The following is a 15,788-nucleotide window of genomic DNA, read 5'->3' on the forward strand; positions in this document are numbered from 1 at the left end:
TGTATTAAAGGCTGACATGTGCTCCTCCTCACCAGTAGTTGGCACTACACTCCAGCAGTTTGACATCATGTGCATCATCATGTGCGTTAGAAAAAGTCTTCACAATTTTCTGTCGCCCATTTATTAGCATTAATATTTTTTACTTTCTGGTTCATCGAGCATGTCTTTTGTGTTTTTTGGTTGTTTGTTTGTTTTGGGGCTCGTCAAACCCATCCATCTATGATCGACATGATAAATTCGAAATGTCGAAATGTAAAATTCGACCAACAAATGGTGAAGAAAAGAATACCAATTTCCTTTGTAAGGGTATCAAGTCCACAACGCTCTTTCCTACTCGCACAGCGAACACTGGCCAACATTCATGTAACGACGCACCAATAAACACCAGCAACAATATTTTTATTTTCTTCCGGGCTGAACGACGCACCGGATGCTCGTTGTCCATCTGCTGCTGACGTCTTGCACGCTCCACTTGTTACTCCATGTCTCCCACTCTACCACTTGAAAAACTCTTTTCTCAGCCTGCTCTCCTCCACCGCCGCCCACTCGCCCTTGACCGCCTTGGCGTCTGACCCATCTCTCCCATGAAAGCTCTCTGCGGCCCTCTCAGACACTCCAACCAGTAAGAGTCTACCGACACTTTAACGGGAATGACGTCTGAAATAGCAATGGCGGAATATGGGAAAAGTAACAATGACGATTGGTTTGAATGCTATTGAAATCACGGTTAATAAACACGATTATTCATAGACAACTATAAAATAAATTCGAAAAAAAGTAAAATAACATTTCAAGGTTAAAAATAAAAAGAAATACCGTTTTTCTTGCTGTGTGTTGGCCTCTTTGGATCAGTGTGGTGCTATGCGCGTATGCAGCACATTCGTACGTTAAGTTCAGAATCAGAAGACGAATTTGCGCTTGAGCTTTAGTAATATAACTTGCCTTTCATAGATTCAGAAGAATGTATTATATTACCTGCCCGTATCTGTTTCCACAGCGTTAGTGTGTGAATATTCGTCCTTTGAAGGAAGATGTCAATGGGATTTTATATTGACCGCTCGCATTAGCACTGTCGATGTTTCACAAACAAAGTATCTCGTGTGTGTAAATATTTTTGTTGTGTGTTTAGTTTTACATTAAACTCTAACTGGGGTGTTATTAAATATATACAGCATGATCAGGGAGGTCATGATAACAGTCATCACAGGCACAAGCAACATGGCACATTTAGGGTAAATTTCAATTAACTACCCAGCCATAGTGAGTACCGATACCAAATATCAGCATTGGACCGATACCGGCCTTTTTTCAAGGTATCGGGTACTCCTGACAGCTGCCGAAACCAGTCACTGATACTTGGCAACAAAAAAGTCTGACATAAAGTCCTCCTCACCAGTAGTTGGCACTACACTCTTGCAGTTTGACATCATGTGAATCATCATGTGGTTCTTCACCATTTTCTGTCAATCGTGTCAATTTAAAGTTTCTGTTTTGCTGAGGGAATGTTTTTACCACATAATAAGGGCCAGAGAAACGATTCAAACCTGCAACCCCCCCCAAACCCCCTTTATTCCAGCGTGCTATTCTAACTCCTCAAAAATAGTGTAACTCGCAAGAAAACTCTTCTTTCAATCGACTCCGAACAAGCTTGATGCAAACATCGGCTTTTGTAGCGAAAGCAGCTGTCCTCGGAATTAACGCAAATGCCTGTCTTGAGGGCGTCTCAACGCATGACCTCTCCTTGCCTCTCCTTACAAACGCACACACTCAAACACGGACTCCTTAGGCGCAAACGGTGCTCCGGCCCTGACACGTGGCATAAAAAGAATGTTTGTGAACTCGTCGGCTCCGTTTTGATCTGCTTTGCATCTCTCGATGTGGGGCCTTGCAGCGCTCGGACCCAGCAGCCGTTGCACCTGCTTCTTCCTCGCTAATCGTTAACCCGAGCAGCACTGTGTGCCGGTGCTGAATGAGTTGTTTTGTGACTCACCACCCTCCATGGTATTAGGGGCCCCCTCACCTTCCCTCCTTCCCTCCACATCCTCCCGGGGTCACCCCATTTGCTCCCTCGGGGCGGTACCTGATACCTGGGCTGATTTTTATCCATCCTGGCTGTGCGATGGCGTTCAATGTGTGTGCTTTGAAAGGTGCGTTTTTCTTGATGTCTCGCAGTCAAACAGTAGCTTCCTGCCTGCAGGGCCCGTGCGCTGTTTAATTGGCGAGCTGCAACACTGGGCACCTGTGTTTCTATAACCCCCGCCCTCTACAGCCCCCCCGCCCTGTCTTCCTGAAACTCCTTCTGTCCTTCTTGACTGGCACGTTTGTTCCAAAGGTGGAGGAGATGAGATGAGATGAGATGAGATGAGAGCGCCTCTTGAAATTAGAGGACCAGGGTGTCGGTTCAGGTGTTTTTCCGTGCGTGGTCTTCAGATCCTCTTTGGCTGGATTCACACTGCAGGCCGATTTCAGTTTCATGCCTGTTGTTATTCAGTTTTGTTTTTCTCATGGGCCACATTTGATTTTGAAAACGGAGATGGACTTTTAATAAGTGTAACTATATTTTTGCAACCCATTTCTCAATCAAATGAATGGGTTTAGTTGAGGTGTCAAATTGTATTGTAAGGACAATGGAGTTTGGTTATTTAAACGATACAAAGTGGAATTGGCTCTGCCTTTAAAAGAATATGTTAAAATTATACTGTATATAAATAAGTTATGTTTTTTAAAAAAGTGATTAATTTGTTGTGAGGACCAGTTGTCCTCGATATGCACTTTTAAGGACCGGTTGTTTGTCCACTGTGCAGTGCACCCTTTTTGGCCCTGAAATATTGTTTGTGGAAATGATTTTGTCTTCAAAAAATAAAATGTGGTCTATTTAAGTAATTCAATATTCAAAATAGATGATGCTTGATTGATACTATATTTTACTGAAAAAAATTGCTATGCAATCGCTTTCATGTGAAACAAATCGGTAGTGGAATTGCATCCAATGAATCAGTCAGCCTTGATCTGCATAAACAAATACTCAAAAAATTAAAGCCTTCTCACGGCGCAATCTGGGTCGACGCCCCCTATTCACGCGCCACGACGACAAATTGCGTGGGCACTCATTTGCAGGACTGAATTGCTCGGTCCGGTGTCTCTGTCTCGGAGATAAGTGACGAACTTTCCAGATGACTGGCGCGGGACAACCGAACCCCTGCCTTCCCCTACGCATCCGCCCCCCTCCCCCGACCATCATCCCACTGATTGCCACACACTCCTCTCGCTGCTTTTTTGCCAGCTCCTTCTGCGGGGGCCGTCGTGTCTTTTGAGCTCTTACCCCGTAATGGTGATGGACACATGCCTTCTGTTTCACACACACGCAGAGACACAGTGCAAGCACGGCTCTGTGGTAGCGTCGCCCACTGAGCCCCCCCCCCAACCCCCCGGCCTGTCCTGCCAGCTTTGTCTGCCCTCAGCTGTTCCGGCCTGGTGCCTATATTGTACCGGCGGGCTCATTACCGCGAGCACTGTGGCCCGAAGCCGCCTCGCTAATAGGCCCACAGTGGGGAGGAAGACTTCCGCTTATGTGCTGCAACTGTAACTTTGTCTTTTCACTCTTTTGGAAGAATGACTCCTCTCAAAGTCAGATTCTCGATGGTTTTAGGCACGTGAAAGCCGCCTGGAATAGAGTTAAAAATATGCCGGATTGTTTACTTTTACCCAAGATCGGGTTGAAGATTGGATTAATGCACACGCACAAGGCCAGAAATGGAAAAGCTGGACAATGTCATCAGAATGATGACAAAAAAAAAGTCTACTTTTCCAAAGATGTATTCACATCTCGGCCGTCAGTGGGCACCAGGTGGGCCGGCCTCACCCAAGCATGGTTAGCTAGTTAGCGCACTGTGGTAATGAGACCGCAAAAAAAAAAGACGGACGCAGAGCCCGAGCATAAAAGCAGTCGATGCAGAAAATAAGAAGACGCCATTAGACAGACGCGCACTTGCAGGGTCGCTGCATTCGTCCTTTCAAATTGCTGAAAGAAATGGCTGTTATGAGGCTATCATCACCAAGGTAATGATCATAACAAGAAGAGTAATCCCCCCCGGAGGACTTCAAATACATTCGCTGCAAATGGCGTCCAAAAATCGTTAATGCTAAACCAAATGGCAGACCTTCTTTCCTTCTTGAGCGTGGATTCTTTGGAGATTGGCCACGACAGACATGTGTACATCATATTGTGTCGTCGTTTACAAATCGCCCGACTGTCAAATCCATTTTGGGGACCGGCCAATGAGGAGCGAAAACCTGCATATACCCCCAGTGAAAAAACAAAACAAAAAAGTAAATAAACCCCCCAAATAATTGCGGAATGAATAATGGTTACCTCTGAAATGTGGGAAGAAAAAAAATATTTTAAGTAACTGAAAAAAAAATATTTAAAAAAATCTGCAAATATTCTAATCCATGGGCACTGAACCGCGAGTGTCCGAGTGCCCACCGTAATTATTTCATCAAACACATAAAAGGAAGCTCACCTTTGCCATGCTTTAATTAAAAATAATTCTTTAGAAACTCCCTATTTACAGTACATGTGCAATAATATTAATAACCGCATATAAGAATTAAAAAATAGTCGCAATTCTTACCAACATGGGAACAAACAAAAAATGTGTATGGAGGCCTGTTTTTGCTTTTTGTCGTCAAATCAGCGTCCACTCGCTTGCTCTGTAGATAAGCCAACATTTACATTATGTACATCATGTAGAAAAACGTTATTTTTTCACCCGCCCAACTCATTTGCAAGCAGACAAATCAAGAATGAAACGATTCTCCGTTGTAAAAAGAAATCATTGTAAACCACCCCCCCAAAAAAGGAAAACAATCAAGCACAGTTCGTTAAAAAGATGTTGCATATCCTTTGTCAGGTGTGCGAGAAAACAAGTCTTTGGCCGAAAAACTGCGATCGGTACTGAAAAAGATGTGACACGTAAGGCTGGAGATGTGTAAACGTGTTTGAGTCCGAGTCACCCTGGGTCGCTTGAATCGGCAATGGCAAATAAATAATTGACAACTCCCCCCCCCCCCCCCCCCCCCCAAAAAAAAATAGGTTGCTGGTTCATCTGCAGAGTTGTCAGAAAGTCCATCCAGGTTCAAATCTGGCTCGTGAAGGTCCGTCCGGTAGGGGACTAGAGGTGGTCGTAGGCAGCTGCCGAGGGAGGGGCGCTGCGGGAGGCTGTGCTGTAATAGTAAGGTGAACCTGAGGGGGGCGCACACATACAAAAACAAAACCATTAATTTTAATTTCCCATATCCTCAGCATTTTTTTACCATGACCCTTCCATCTTATGACCAAAAGTGTCATTTTTATGGATGTAGTCTTCATGTATTACGTTTCATCTACTTTGTCCTCATGCTAAATTCTAAACGGGCTTTTACCGTTGTCCTGGAAGAGTTTGATTTTTAATGATGACTACCATAAAAATGATATATTCCATTCGACCTCCTGAAAGTGCTTTGAACTAACTGCATTGTTCCTGCGCACGGAGCGTGCAGCAGGCACGATGATCTCATGTTGCTAGAAACCATAGTTCTGAGCTCAATGGCAGTGACTTTGGTTACACCCTGGACTGGTCGCCGGTTAATCACGGGCCAATGTAGACAAACAGGAATTGACACTCTCATTTCCACCGATTTATAGTGTTCATTGAACTGAAGGCTGAACGCTACTGAACTGCTGCCTTGATCACCAGAGGGGCAGTTTAAGACGGAAATAAATGCACTCCGCACGGAGGCTCAGCTTCTCTCTCAGCTTCTCGGTACGGCAATCATATTAGTTTTAATTCATAGAGGATGAAGACTATATGCCAGTATTGTTATATTTCCCGGGTACATGTGTTGCTGCACCATTTGTGTTCAGATACCCGCTGCTTAAAGGCTACTGATAACACCACATTCAGTGGGAGCTAATTATTAGCTTTGTGCCAATGGCGTTTCGCATTACAGTATATGCTAGCATGAAGCATGTGGTTGCTTTTGTTGCATGCAGTGTCAATTTGTGGGTGGGGGGGGATCATACAATTAACTAATCTAAGTGTGTTTCAACTCAAAGTACCTCATAAATACACGAAGCAGGCATTTTGGTTGGTTTGATCTTCCTGAAAGTGATGATCTGAAGCTAATTCATTTAAAATAAATAAATCCATCAGTTAGAAGTCCAATCAGTCACAATTCCCTGGCCAGCCACACTCACCCAGTATGCTGGAGTTGGTGAACCTCCAGGCTTCGCTGTAGGAGGCGTAGGGCGAGTGGCTGTAGGACTGAGCGGGGTAGTCGGCACCTTTTAGGGTTAAAAAAAAACAAAAGAAAACAACAACACGTTGTAGGTTACACGATCCCTCTTTTTAAAAAAAGCGACAAGATTGTCCGTATCTCTGAAATGTTTTATGTGCCGCTTAGCTCATCATTCACCAGCAGTTTAGCTGAGCTTGTAAACCATTAATCTACAATGCAGGCGCGGGCCCAAATCTTTCAAACCCAGTGGTGCATGCCCATTGCCCTCCAGCCTCGTCTTCTTGCACTTCCTGCTTTAGCCTCCCTCTTTCCTCTCCTTAGCGCTCCCTTTTTAGAATTATATTTATTTTTTAAACATTCCAATATCTAATTGGTAATTATGTTGACTGGAATAAAGCCTCATGAAGCCCCACCTCTAGTCCAAACCCCACAACCATCACCACCACCACCACTTCCATCCCCACCCCCCTTACCCCCACCTCTGCAAGGTAATTGTGTATCAACGCTCCCTCACTGCGAGCCCACCAGAAAAATAATAAATCAGACCCTCTCATTTCGCGCTTCGAAGGGCAGACTTTAAAAAAAACAAAAAAAAAAAACACCACACACACATGCACATAGTGGCATCCTAACAGACACACGCACGCACACACAACAAAGACCACCCTCCTGGGCCCCCTGGTTCCCATGGCAATGTGTGGTCAGAGGTGTTTGGCTGTGTGGGGGTAGTGGGCAGCAGGGTGGAACCCCCAAGCCTGTTCCTTGTACCCCCTGGGCCCGTATACACACATACACACACATACACTGTTCAAGTCAACTCATTAAGTCCAGTCAAGCCTCCGTCGCAAACCGCTGCTTTTTCGTCAACCCCTCCTCCCCACCACCCGGTGATGGTCTCTCCTGTTATGGGTGTTTTTGTGTGTGTGTGTGCATGCACAGTACAACAAAATACGACTCATACCCGCGACCACGCCGGCGATAGCCGATGAGGAGTAGCCCGACTGAGCCGGCGACGGGATGGGAGGCGGGTAACCTGGCAGGGTGGAGCTCACCATGTCCCGCCCTGAAAAACATCCATAAAGTGAAATTATTATTGATATTAGTTGCGTCAGATATGGTTACTGGGTTTTTTTTGGTTGGTCGTCCTCTCACGAGAGACAAAATTAGGTGCACCAAAATTAAGGTCACACCAAAATGTAAAGGCTTAATCTTGAGAGATATTTGGAAGTTTACCGAAGCAGTGGATCAGCAAGGTTATTTTAGTTAAGAAAAATGATGCAACTAAAATTTAAAATAATATTTTCGTTCATGAAATAATTTTTTTATGCTTTTGGAACAAAAATGAAAATGAACAAACTAAATATATTTGTCCACAGTCCTTTGTTTTCATCTTTGTCGATTCGTTTCGTACATGAGCTTCTGGCTTTCATTTTCAATCGAAATTAAAGTATTTATTTCGGTCTTACTGTACATCCATACAAACAGTTGTTTGAGAAATGTACATACTCCATACATTATTTAAAAAAAATAAAACTAGTAAAAACTCAACAAAGCATTAAAAATGTCAACTAATTAAAACGAACAAACCTGGTCTAATTTTTTTTAAACAAAATGAATTGACAAAAGTCAAAACAAAATGCAAAGTAACTGCAATGAAAAATGCCCAAATATTAGAAATGCCAAATTATTTTAACCGATGTCGTCAAATACTGTGTTGGTTGAGTCTGCTCGATGAAGCAGCATGTGGCTCATCGCCCAAATTCAAGCAACCGTGCGCAATTGTATGTTTGTCGCCGCTTCGACTAAGTGTAAGTGTGATAGGAGCTGCCACCTTATCCCCAAAAGCAAATGCTCATGAGATGAATGGATAACCAAGGAGGGATGTTGCCGGTACCTGAGATGATTGACTGGTTGCCAAACTGGCCATACACAGGTGCATGATGGGAGAATGAGTTGAAGGAATTGGGGAAATGGTTGCTAGCTCCGCCACTGCCGCCGCCGCAGCTATTCAAAGAGACGGGTTTCTGCAGCTCCACAAATGCCATGTTGGACGGCGCCATGTTTGGCGAGGCGGGGCTCGTGCTGGTGACCTCCGGGGACATTTCCTGCTTCAGGCAGAGCGGCAGGGACTGGAGGGGCTCTGGACGAGGGTGCGGCGAGGCGGCAAAATGGAGTTCATGAAACGATGGGGAAACTAAAAGCAATGGAAAACCAAAACGAGGAGCGATGGTGGCTAAAACTGGTTTTGGCGCAGTCGGGGAGGGGGGAACTCACCGGGCACCATGGCGTAGCCCTGATGCGCCGTCAGGTTGCGTCCGATGGCGGCGCTGGATGACGACAGGCTGCCCTTGGTCTCATCCAGGCTGCCGCTGATGAGCGACAGCGGGTACAAAGTCTGAGGGCCAAGGATTAGCTATTAGCCGTTTCCCCAGACACAAAAAGGAAAAAAAAAACAGACGAGCTGATCTCTTGAAATTCCGAACACGTCACGTGATGCTCCTGTCCTCACCTGCTCCGTCTTGCTACCGGAGGCGGAGAAGGAGTCCGGAGGGTAGTGGGGACGCTCAAAGCCGCAGTCCACGTGCTGCGAGAAGTGGTCCACCCGCATGCTTTTCCTGGGAATGCCACCGCCGCCGCTGCCCTGAGAGTCCACGCTGTGCCGACAGCTATCCTGGTCGCCTGAAGACCGAAGAAAGAAGATGACTATTTTGACCCCAAAAATGTGGACAGGACCGGAAATTAACATCCTAAGGATTCATGAGGGTTAGAAGCTAAAAGACATTGCAGACTAGTTTGTTTGATAAAAGTAAGATGTCGTTTCAGTTTGCTTTGATTTGTTCCTCAACAAAAATGTTTCTTCATTCGTACTGTTAGTTGTTTCCAAAGTAGCCTTATCAGTTATTTCAAGAAACTGACGAAAACCGTGTTCAAGAGAGAAGCTAGCAAGACTTTCTTTCGGCGAAGTCGCCACTTCAAAATGGACACGGTGGTCACCAAACCTCGGCTTGGTGACGACTCGTTCTCACATGGATAAAATGTTTGCTTCCGTTATCTTTTGAGCGACTCGGCAAAATATCATGGCTAGCCTGCTAGCTAAGGTCAGCTATCGTTTGGACCCCTCAAAAGCTAACAGAAAAGTCCGGCTCAAACGTTTTTGTTCATTGACGTGTCGATAGGTATGAATGCTTGTTGTTTCTTTTAGCCAGCGTTGGGTTAATCTCTTCACCCAAATTTAGCTTTCTAAAATAACAGTTTGAAGAGTGATATTTGCCCTAGCGATTAGCTGCTGACCAGTATGGAAAAAAAACTCACTCTGGAAATGAGATGGCTGGATGTCTAATTCAGTCTTGACAATTGTCGGGCCTCGGCAAAGGTTTACGCTCAACTGAGTGTTCTTACTGTCATCGTGGCTCCTCTTGCCTTCGCTGCTAGCTTGGGGGATTCCCAAGAGGCCGCTAATGGAGTAGGTGGAGCCCAAAGAGTCCGAGTGCGGAGACTCAGGTGGGGTGACAGCCGAACTCGGAACTTGGAGAAGGCAAACGTGGGCGTGTCACAGTTTTAGAAAGGGGGGGGGGGACCATGAATGGAAGGAAGGAGTCTTTGAGACTTACTCAGGGTTTGTCCAGGGCTTAGGCCTTTCCCATCCAGGGGGAGATTAAATGGCTGCTGGACTTTGGTTCGAATGATCCTGAAAGAGAAGAACCGTCATTTTGTGGTCCGAGAAAGCTTGCCTCACTTTCTATTCAACGAACATCCTTGACACCAATTACTGCCCCCACTCTACTATTCGGACAAGGATTCGGTAGGATCGGAAAAAACTGTCAATTTGAATTTGTCAATGGTGACGATCATGAGGATGTTTGGTGGTGACGCGGTCGCCGACCTGTTAATGGAGCTGACGCTGGGCACGGTGTCGCCGTCGCACACTGCCTCGGCGAGCAGTCTGTCCCTGATCTCCCAGGCGAACATGGTGGGGTTCTGCCGCTTGTACTCTGCGATCTTGTCCACCACCTTCGGCGTGGCCACTTTGGGCTTGGAGCCGCCGATCACGCCGGGCTTGATGCTTCCCGTCTCGTAATACCTGTGGAGGGGATAACCCCGTTTTTTTGTATTACTTTTTACATAACAGTGTGGCTCTGTTCACATGTGTGTGTGTGTGCGCGCCATGTTATTTTTACATCTTACTGACCAATCGATAGTGTTCAAAATGGCTTGAGCTATTTGACGATGTCAAGTAAATTGTTGAACAAGCATGACATTTTTGTTAAAGTTCCATTTTGTCCTCACTGGTAAGATGATGGAGCTTTTTTTTCTTAAAAATATTCCATTGACTGCCATAAATATCTCATGTTGCTGGCCACCTCTCCTAAAATCAGCTACATCCTTTAAACAGATTATTCACTGTGGTATTTCATTTTTCATTTTCATTTTTCATTTCTGAAAAATGAAGCACTGAAAAAAACACATCTAGTATTTTTTTTGGTTGGCTAAAACAGTCATTTAAATTGGAACGACTTACATTTTAATTATTAAGATTGACGTGACAATTTCAGCAAGCAAGTTGTCTGCTCTTCGCTGAGTTGATTTTACTTAGTTGGGTTCTGTAAAATCTGATTTCTTTGTTAAAAAAAATCATACAGGAACGCCAATTTTCTCATTAGTCAAACCTAATTAAAACTTAAAACTTCAACTTAAAATTTCAGCACGTTGTTGCTTTGAATTTTTTTTTTAACCGTATTATAGTAACATGTAGTTGTCCCATTGGTGTGAGAATGTCATAGTCAGAAATTGGTTCTGTTTGGACCCGCGAGTTGTTCTACGAAAAGCGGTCCCAGTTGTAAACTGACCGTCCCAGGATCTTGCTGACGCAGCCGTGGCTCACTCGAAGCTGGCGGGAGATGTCGCACGGCCGGACCCCCTGGTGGGCCATGTCCACGATGCGCTGCCGGATCACCTCCGGAAGTGGACGGCCATTAACAAACATTCCGCCTAGTTGGTTAAGACCCCCATGACCTGGGGGAGGAGGGGGGATGAACACTTATAAATGTCAAGGAACTAAACACGGCAATTGTTTTCAGCAATAGTTTGCGATTTATTTTATTTTTTAACCAAGTAGTTCCCAAAAAAATACTGAGCACTGCAACGTGCGCAATGAAAAGCACGTCTCTCTGCTCTCTCCATTTGATCACTTTCTTGTAGACAATTCAATGATAGATTTCTAAATTTAAATAATTGTCAAAAATGTGTGAATTACATTCTTTTCATAATTATCCATCTATCAACACTTTTGTCTTGCTGTCGTAAGAACGGCTATTTCAATACAATCATTAATTTTAAGAAAGGGGGCAACGCGTGCGCGCGAGCTGGGAAGCATTGCGGAGCGCGCGTTCGGGCACGCGCACGCACGGGAGGTCACCTGCGTGCACACTATCGCTTTTCATTTAACCCAGTCAATCGCATCTCTTTCTCGCAGCCTTTTGCCAGCTTTCATTTCCACATCAAACGCACACTTTGGAGTGCGGAGGGGGGGGGGGGAGATTTTCGGGGGAGTAAAGTGGAGGAGGGGATGGAGGGTGGGGGGGGGGGGGGTCTCTATTAACGCTGCCAGCCGAGTGTGGAGAAAAAAAAAATCTCCCCGCCAAGCTTCATCAACCTGCAGGATATTAAAGTCGAGTGCAACCCCCCGTGCTCCCCCACCCAACCTCATGTGTGGGAGTGAACTATGGTGGGCAGGTTGGAAAGAAGTAGGGGGGGGGGGGGGCAGCGCATGCGCACACAAGTGGCGTGTGCGCCAAAACAAAGCATGTATTCGTCATCTAATGAGATTGGATGCGTGGATGGAAAGATCATTTGTTCTTGCTTAACAATTGTTAATATCACGTATAAAAATACAGTACAATAATGACAATGCTTTACTCTAATTTACTTAGTAATTGTTAATGCAGTACTTTACTGGGAACATTAAAGTTGTTGGGGTGTCAATCAAACTTGTCACAAATGGAATAAAAGTTAATGAATGCTATATAGAATGATGTAATGTTTTTTTGGGGGGGCGTGGGGGTGTACGGGCACAACATTGAGGGGAATGAATGAGGAAAACGCAACGTGTTGCATTGCAGATGTTTGGAAAGCAGCAGTGGCGTAAACAGTTCTGTGTCGTGCACTGATCCTCAAACTGTTGTGCGAGTCGTCTAGTCTCGAAGAATTCAACCCCCCCAAAAAATTACTTTTAAAAAATGCAGATGGTTGTACTTAAAAGTTACATACCAGAGTGTGGTAAAAAAAATGGACTGAAAAAGTGTCAAATGTACTGTAGAGGAATACAAAAAAAAGATACAGTAAATACAACTGAACTGTACTTTAAAATGTGCTGCGCTGGATTGAAAGTGCAAGACATTTATCTATACTTAAAAAGTGTACCGTTCTTAAAATGGAAAAAAGAAAAGACTGGATAGGATTTTTTTAAAGTTAAATATGACTTAACTGTACTGTCCTGGATGCATATAGAAAAAAACGTGTATTCAGTGCTGGAAGATTCAAATATTGTGTTTGATCTATTTTAAATGTTAATTGTATTTGCGTTTAATTCAGTGATTCTTTCACAAACCAGTAGAGGGAGCTCGTTTGCCAATCGTGGTCCTGGCTACGCACTTTTGATTCGCGGCTGTTGTGTATTTACCTCTTGTACTGCCAGTGGACATATCCCTGAGATGTTGCTCCCTGCACGCCCACCAGCCAAACGTCAGCACACTCTTGTCCTCCACCCTGTCCCCCTTTTTTTCACTTCCTCTTCTTCTTCTTCCTTTCTTCTTCTACTCCCTGCACGGCCAGCCTGCCTCTACGGGCATGAGGACGGCCCGTCCAATTCTGCAGCAACACAACACTTGCCATCACCTATCACGTGTCGTTCGCATCATAGTAGAACTGCCTCCATTTTTCATTTCCTGTCACAACTGTGACAAAACAAAATATCAATGTGCTTGCTCAGTTTGTGTTTATTTTATTTATTTCTATGTTGTTTTTTTTTAATGGAGACAACTGGGCAAAAAAGAATCACTGAATGAAATGTGACAAATATTTATTCCTTAATACGGCACACTACATTTGTTAAGTACAGTTCAGTTGTATTTAACTTTGATGTACAATACATGTGCATTTAATCTTTCGGACTAACGTTTATTTTCGTTTAACTTCTGTGAATTTGTTCATTCACCTATTTAAGCGCCACAAAAGGCTATCAGGCTAACAATATTGACAGGGATTTATTGAGTATTTTGTGTGTTCCAGAGGCAGAACAAACACTTGGCTGGTGTTCATTCAGAGTTTTCAAATCCCACCAAAAGCTCATTCATTCTAAAATAAACAAAAAGACCATTTAATTTGAACAGGATTCATGAAGTGTTAAATTAGATGTTAGCTAACCGCTAAATGCTATCACGATTTTGCGGAAACGCTCTTCACCCCATTTCGCAGCTGTTTTAATGAGATTGTGTTGAATGAATTTTACCGTTTTAAATGTCACATTATCCAACCTACGAAGAGTGTAAAATGTGATAAGACCAAGGAAGGAATTATGATTATTATTCACTGTCACTGAGAGAAACGCCAACATCAAAGTTGGTGATTTGAGTCTTTCGTTTTTATGTCGCAACAACAGTATATTTATTTTTCGGTTAAATATTTGAGGCATCATTTGCAGCATTTCTCTCACTTTCATCACTGTGTCAAAAAAAAGATCCCTCATTTATAGAATTAATAAGATGTGATTAAAAAAAATCTTAACATTTACCACTCATAAGATGTATAGACATCAATTGTACTCGATCATATGTGATAACAAAAACGATTTGGTATTTTTCATGTTGATGCAAAGATTACTTGTCATAAAAGCTGAGTCACTTAAAATTGAATAAAGAAAAGCCGCTTGTTCATTGTAATGCATCTTTTTAGACTTATCTAATTTTTGAAGTTGCTTAGATCATTGTTTTAGTCATCAATCGAAGAAAAAAAAAGCAGATGAGATTTTCTCATTTTTACTGCAGGACTTAATTTACTCATTATGTTCCAATTAAATAGTAGTAATAGTACTGGGTTACTAGGAGTGTCCGCACTTTTAAAAATATATTTTACCTGACTAAGCACGGATTCTTAACGAAAAAAACCTCACTCTACTTCGTAATTTTTTTTTACTAAAAGTAGTATACTGAAAAAAATGTGTATTAAAAAGCCCCTGGCTTCAACTACATTACAAGTAAGGTATCAGTCTACTGAAAATATGTACAGTATCTGGATCCAGATGATTTTGTTTCATGGAACCACTTGTCGAAATAAAATGGAGTAAATTCAACACACCATTTTTTTCAGTGTTGTAACACCATATATTTATCGTTCTCAACCCCAAAAACGAATTCCACTCCACGTTTTGTTTCCTCGAAAAGATAACCGCTACAATTAAATGACCTTTTCTATGACCGTGTTACGGTCTGTGAGATGTGAGTCATTGCACGGTTAAACGGTTAAAAACCCCCGATTACTTCCAAAATTTTACAACGTGTTAATATTTTACGTAGAACCACAAACGCTAACATGACAAGTCGGAAACAAAAGTTAGCCCGATTACACGTTTCTTTGCACATTTTTAGAGTTGCATTCATTTTTTATTTTACGACAAATACCCCAAATTGCCGCATCGTTTCCAACTTAAACCACAACGGGGCTTATTCTTTTTCAATTAAAGCTGTGTTCCAGCCTCATTATTTATCATTGGCGTCATCTTTTAACCCTCAAAAGTGCAACTAAAACCAAATCCAAACGCTCTTGACAAACAAGATGCACGCCGCCTACGTCACACAATCAACCTCGCGCCTCCCAAATAAACGATGACACGTTTTTTTTTACACACGCCGAACGAACAACCGTCTTACCTTTTGCCGCCCGCGAGTGAAAAAACGGCGATTCCCTGCGCGCTAATATCCAAAATGTTGCGTTCGCTCTCCCGGTGGCGTGCGTACGTTCGTTCGTGCGCGTGGCCTGCGTGTTTGCGAGCTGCTTGCGCATCGCCACGCGTTTTATCGAAACGGGAGCGCGCACCAGAGGACGCCTCGCAACTGTTTGGACGACGGCTGGAAAGGGGGAGGAGCCACACACACACACACACACACACACACACACAGCGCGCAAGTGCGCCTTCACACGCAATTTAGTGTGTGATTTGCGTCGATCCATCAGCATTTTCAGATCTGACAGCTCGAGCACACCTCAGACCTACAGAGACATTTCTGATTCATTATTATGAAAATAATTCAAGTTTTTTGTTAATTCCGCCCCCCTCACCCACCCTGCCTCTATCAGGGTGAGATTATACAGGTTTATCCAACTTTTATATCGTAACATTTTTTTGGAAAGAACTTCTTATATAAGATAAGATATCCTTTATTCGTCCCACACTGGGGAAATTTACAGTCCTGCAATTGCCCACCATTTGATTGACGCTTTAGGTTTTACTAATA

The 15,788-nt window shown here is 43.6% G+C and overlaps 1 protein-coding gene across 4 annotated transcripts; it reads right to left on the reverse strand.

Annotated features, from left to right (window-relative positions):
- Window positions 1–5,061: 5,061 nt before the first annotated feature.
- On the reverse strand, window positions 5,062–15,341 carry pax8 (paired box 8). Of its 4 annotated transcripts, none has more exons than XM_052051803.1 (12): window positions 15,204–15,340; window positions 12,959–13,146; window positions 11,127–11,268; window positions 10,163–10,360; window positions 9,891–9,967; window positions 9,679–9,804; window positions 8,789–8,958; window positions 8,554–8,674; window positions 8,174–8,419; window positions 7,241–7,342; window positions 6,239–6,325; window positions 5,062–5,245 (listed from the first exon to the last, which is right to left on the reverse strand). In XM_052051803.1, exons 2-12 carry the CDS (start codon window positions 12,978–12,980, stop codon window positions 5,175–5,177), a joined length of 1,362 nt encoding a protein of 453 aa, XP_051907763.1. In that variant the 5' UTR covers window positions 12,981–13,146; window positions 15,204–15,340; the 3' UTR covers window positions 5,062–5,174. The 4 variants fall into 4 exon arrangements, with proteins under 4 accessions (XP_051907763.1, XP_051907762.1, XP_051907761.1 ...); XM_052051802.1 differs by having other exon boundaries at window positions 11,127–11,292; XM_052051801.1 differs by lacking the exon at window positions 12,959–13,146 and having other exon boundaries at window positions 11,127–11,292; window positions 15,204–15,341.
- Between the last annotated feature and the right edge of the window lie 447 nt (window positions 15,342–15,788).

The sequence above is a fragment of the Hippocampus zosterae genome, chromosome 18, assembly GCF_025434085.1.
Source record: "Hippocampus zosterae strain Florida chromosome 18, ASM2543408v3, whole genome shotgun sequence".
In the NCBI taxonomy this organism is placed as follows: domain Eukaryota; kingdom Metazoa; phylum Chordata; class Actinopteri; order Syngnathiformes; family Syngnathidae; genus Hippocampus; species Hippocampus zosterae.

Coding starts and splice junctions, on each gene's coding strand:
- pax8 (XM_052051801.1), bottom strand. CDS start 15,336: ATGCGCAAGCAGCTCGCAAACACGCAGGCCACGCGCACGAACGAACGT. Junction 8,420..8,553: donor GGGCTACGCCATGGTGCCCG/GTGAGTTCCCCC, acceptor ACCCTCGTCCAG/AGCCCCTCCAGTCCCTGCCG. Junction 7,343..8,173: donor CAACCAGTCAATCATCTCAG/GTACCGGCAACA, acceptor GATGTTTTTCAG/GGCGGGACATGGTGAGCTCC.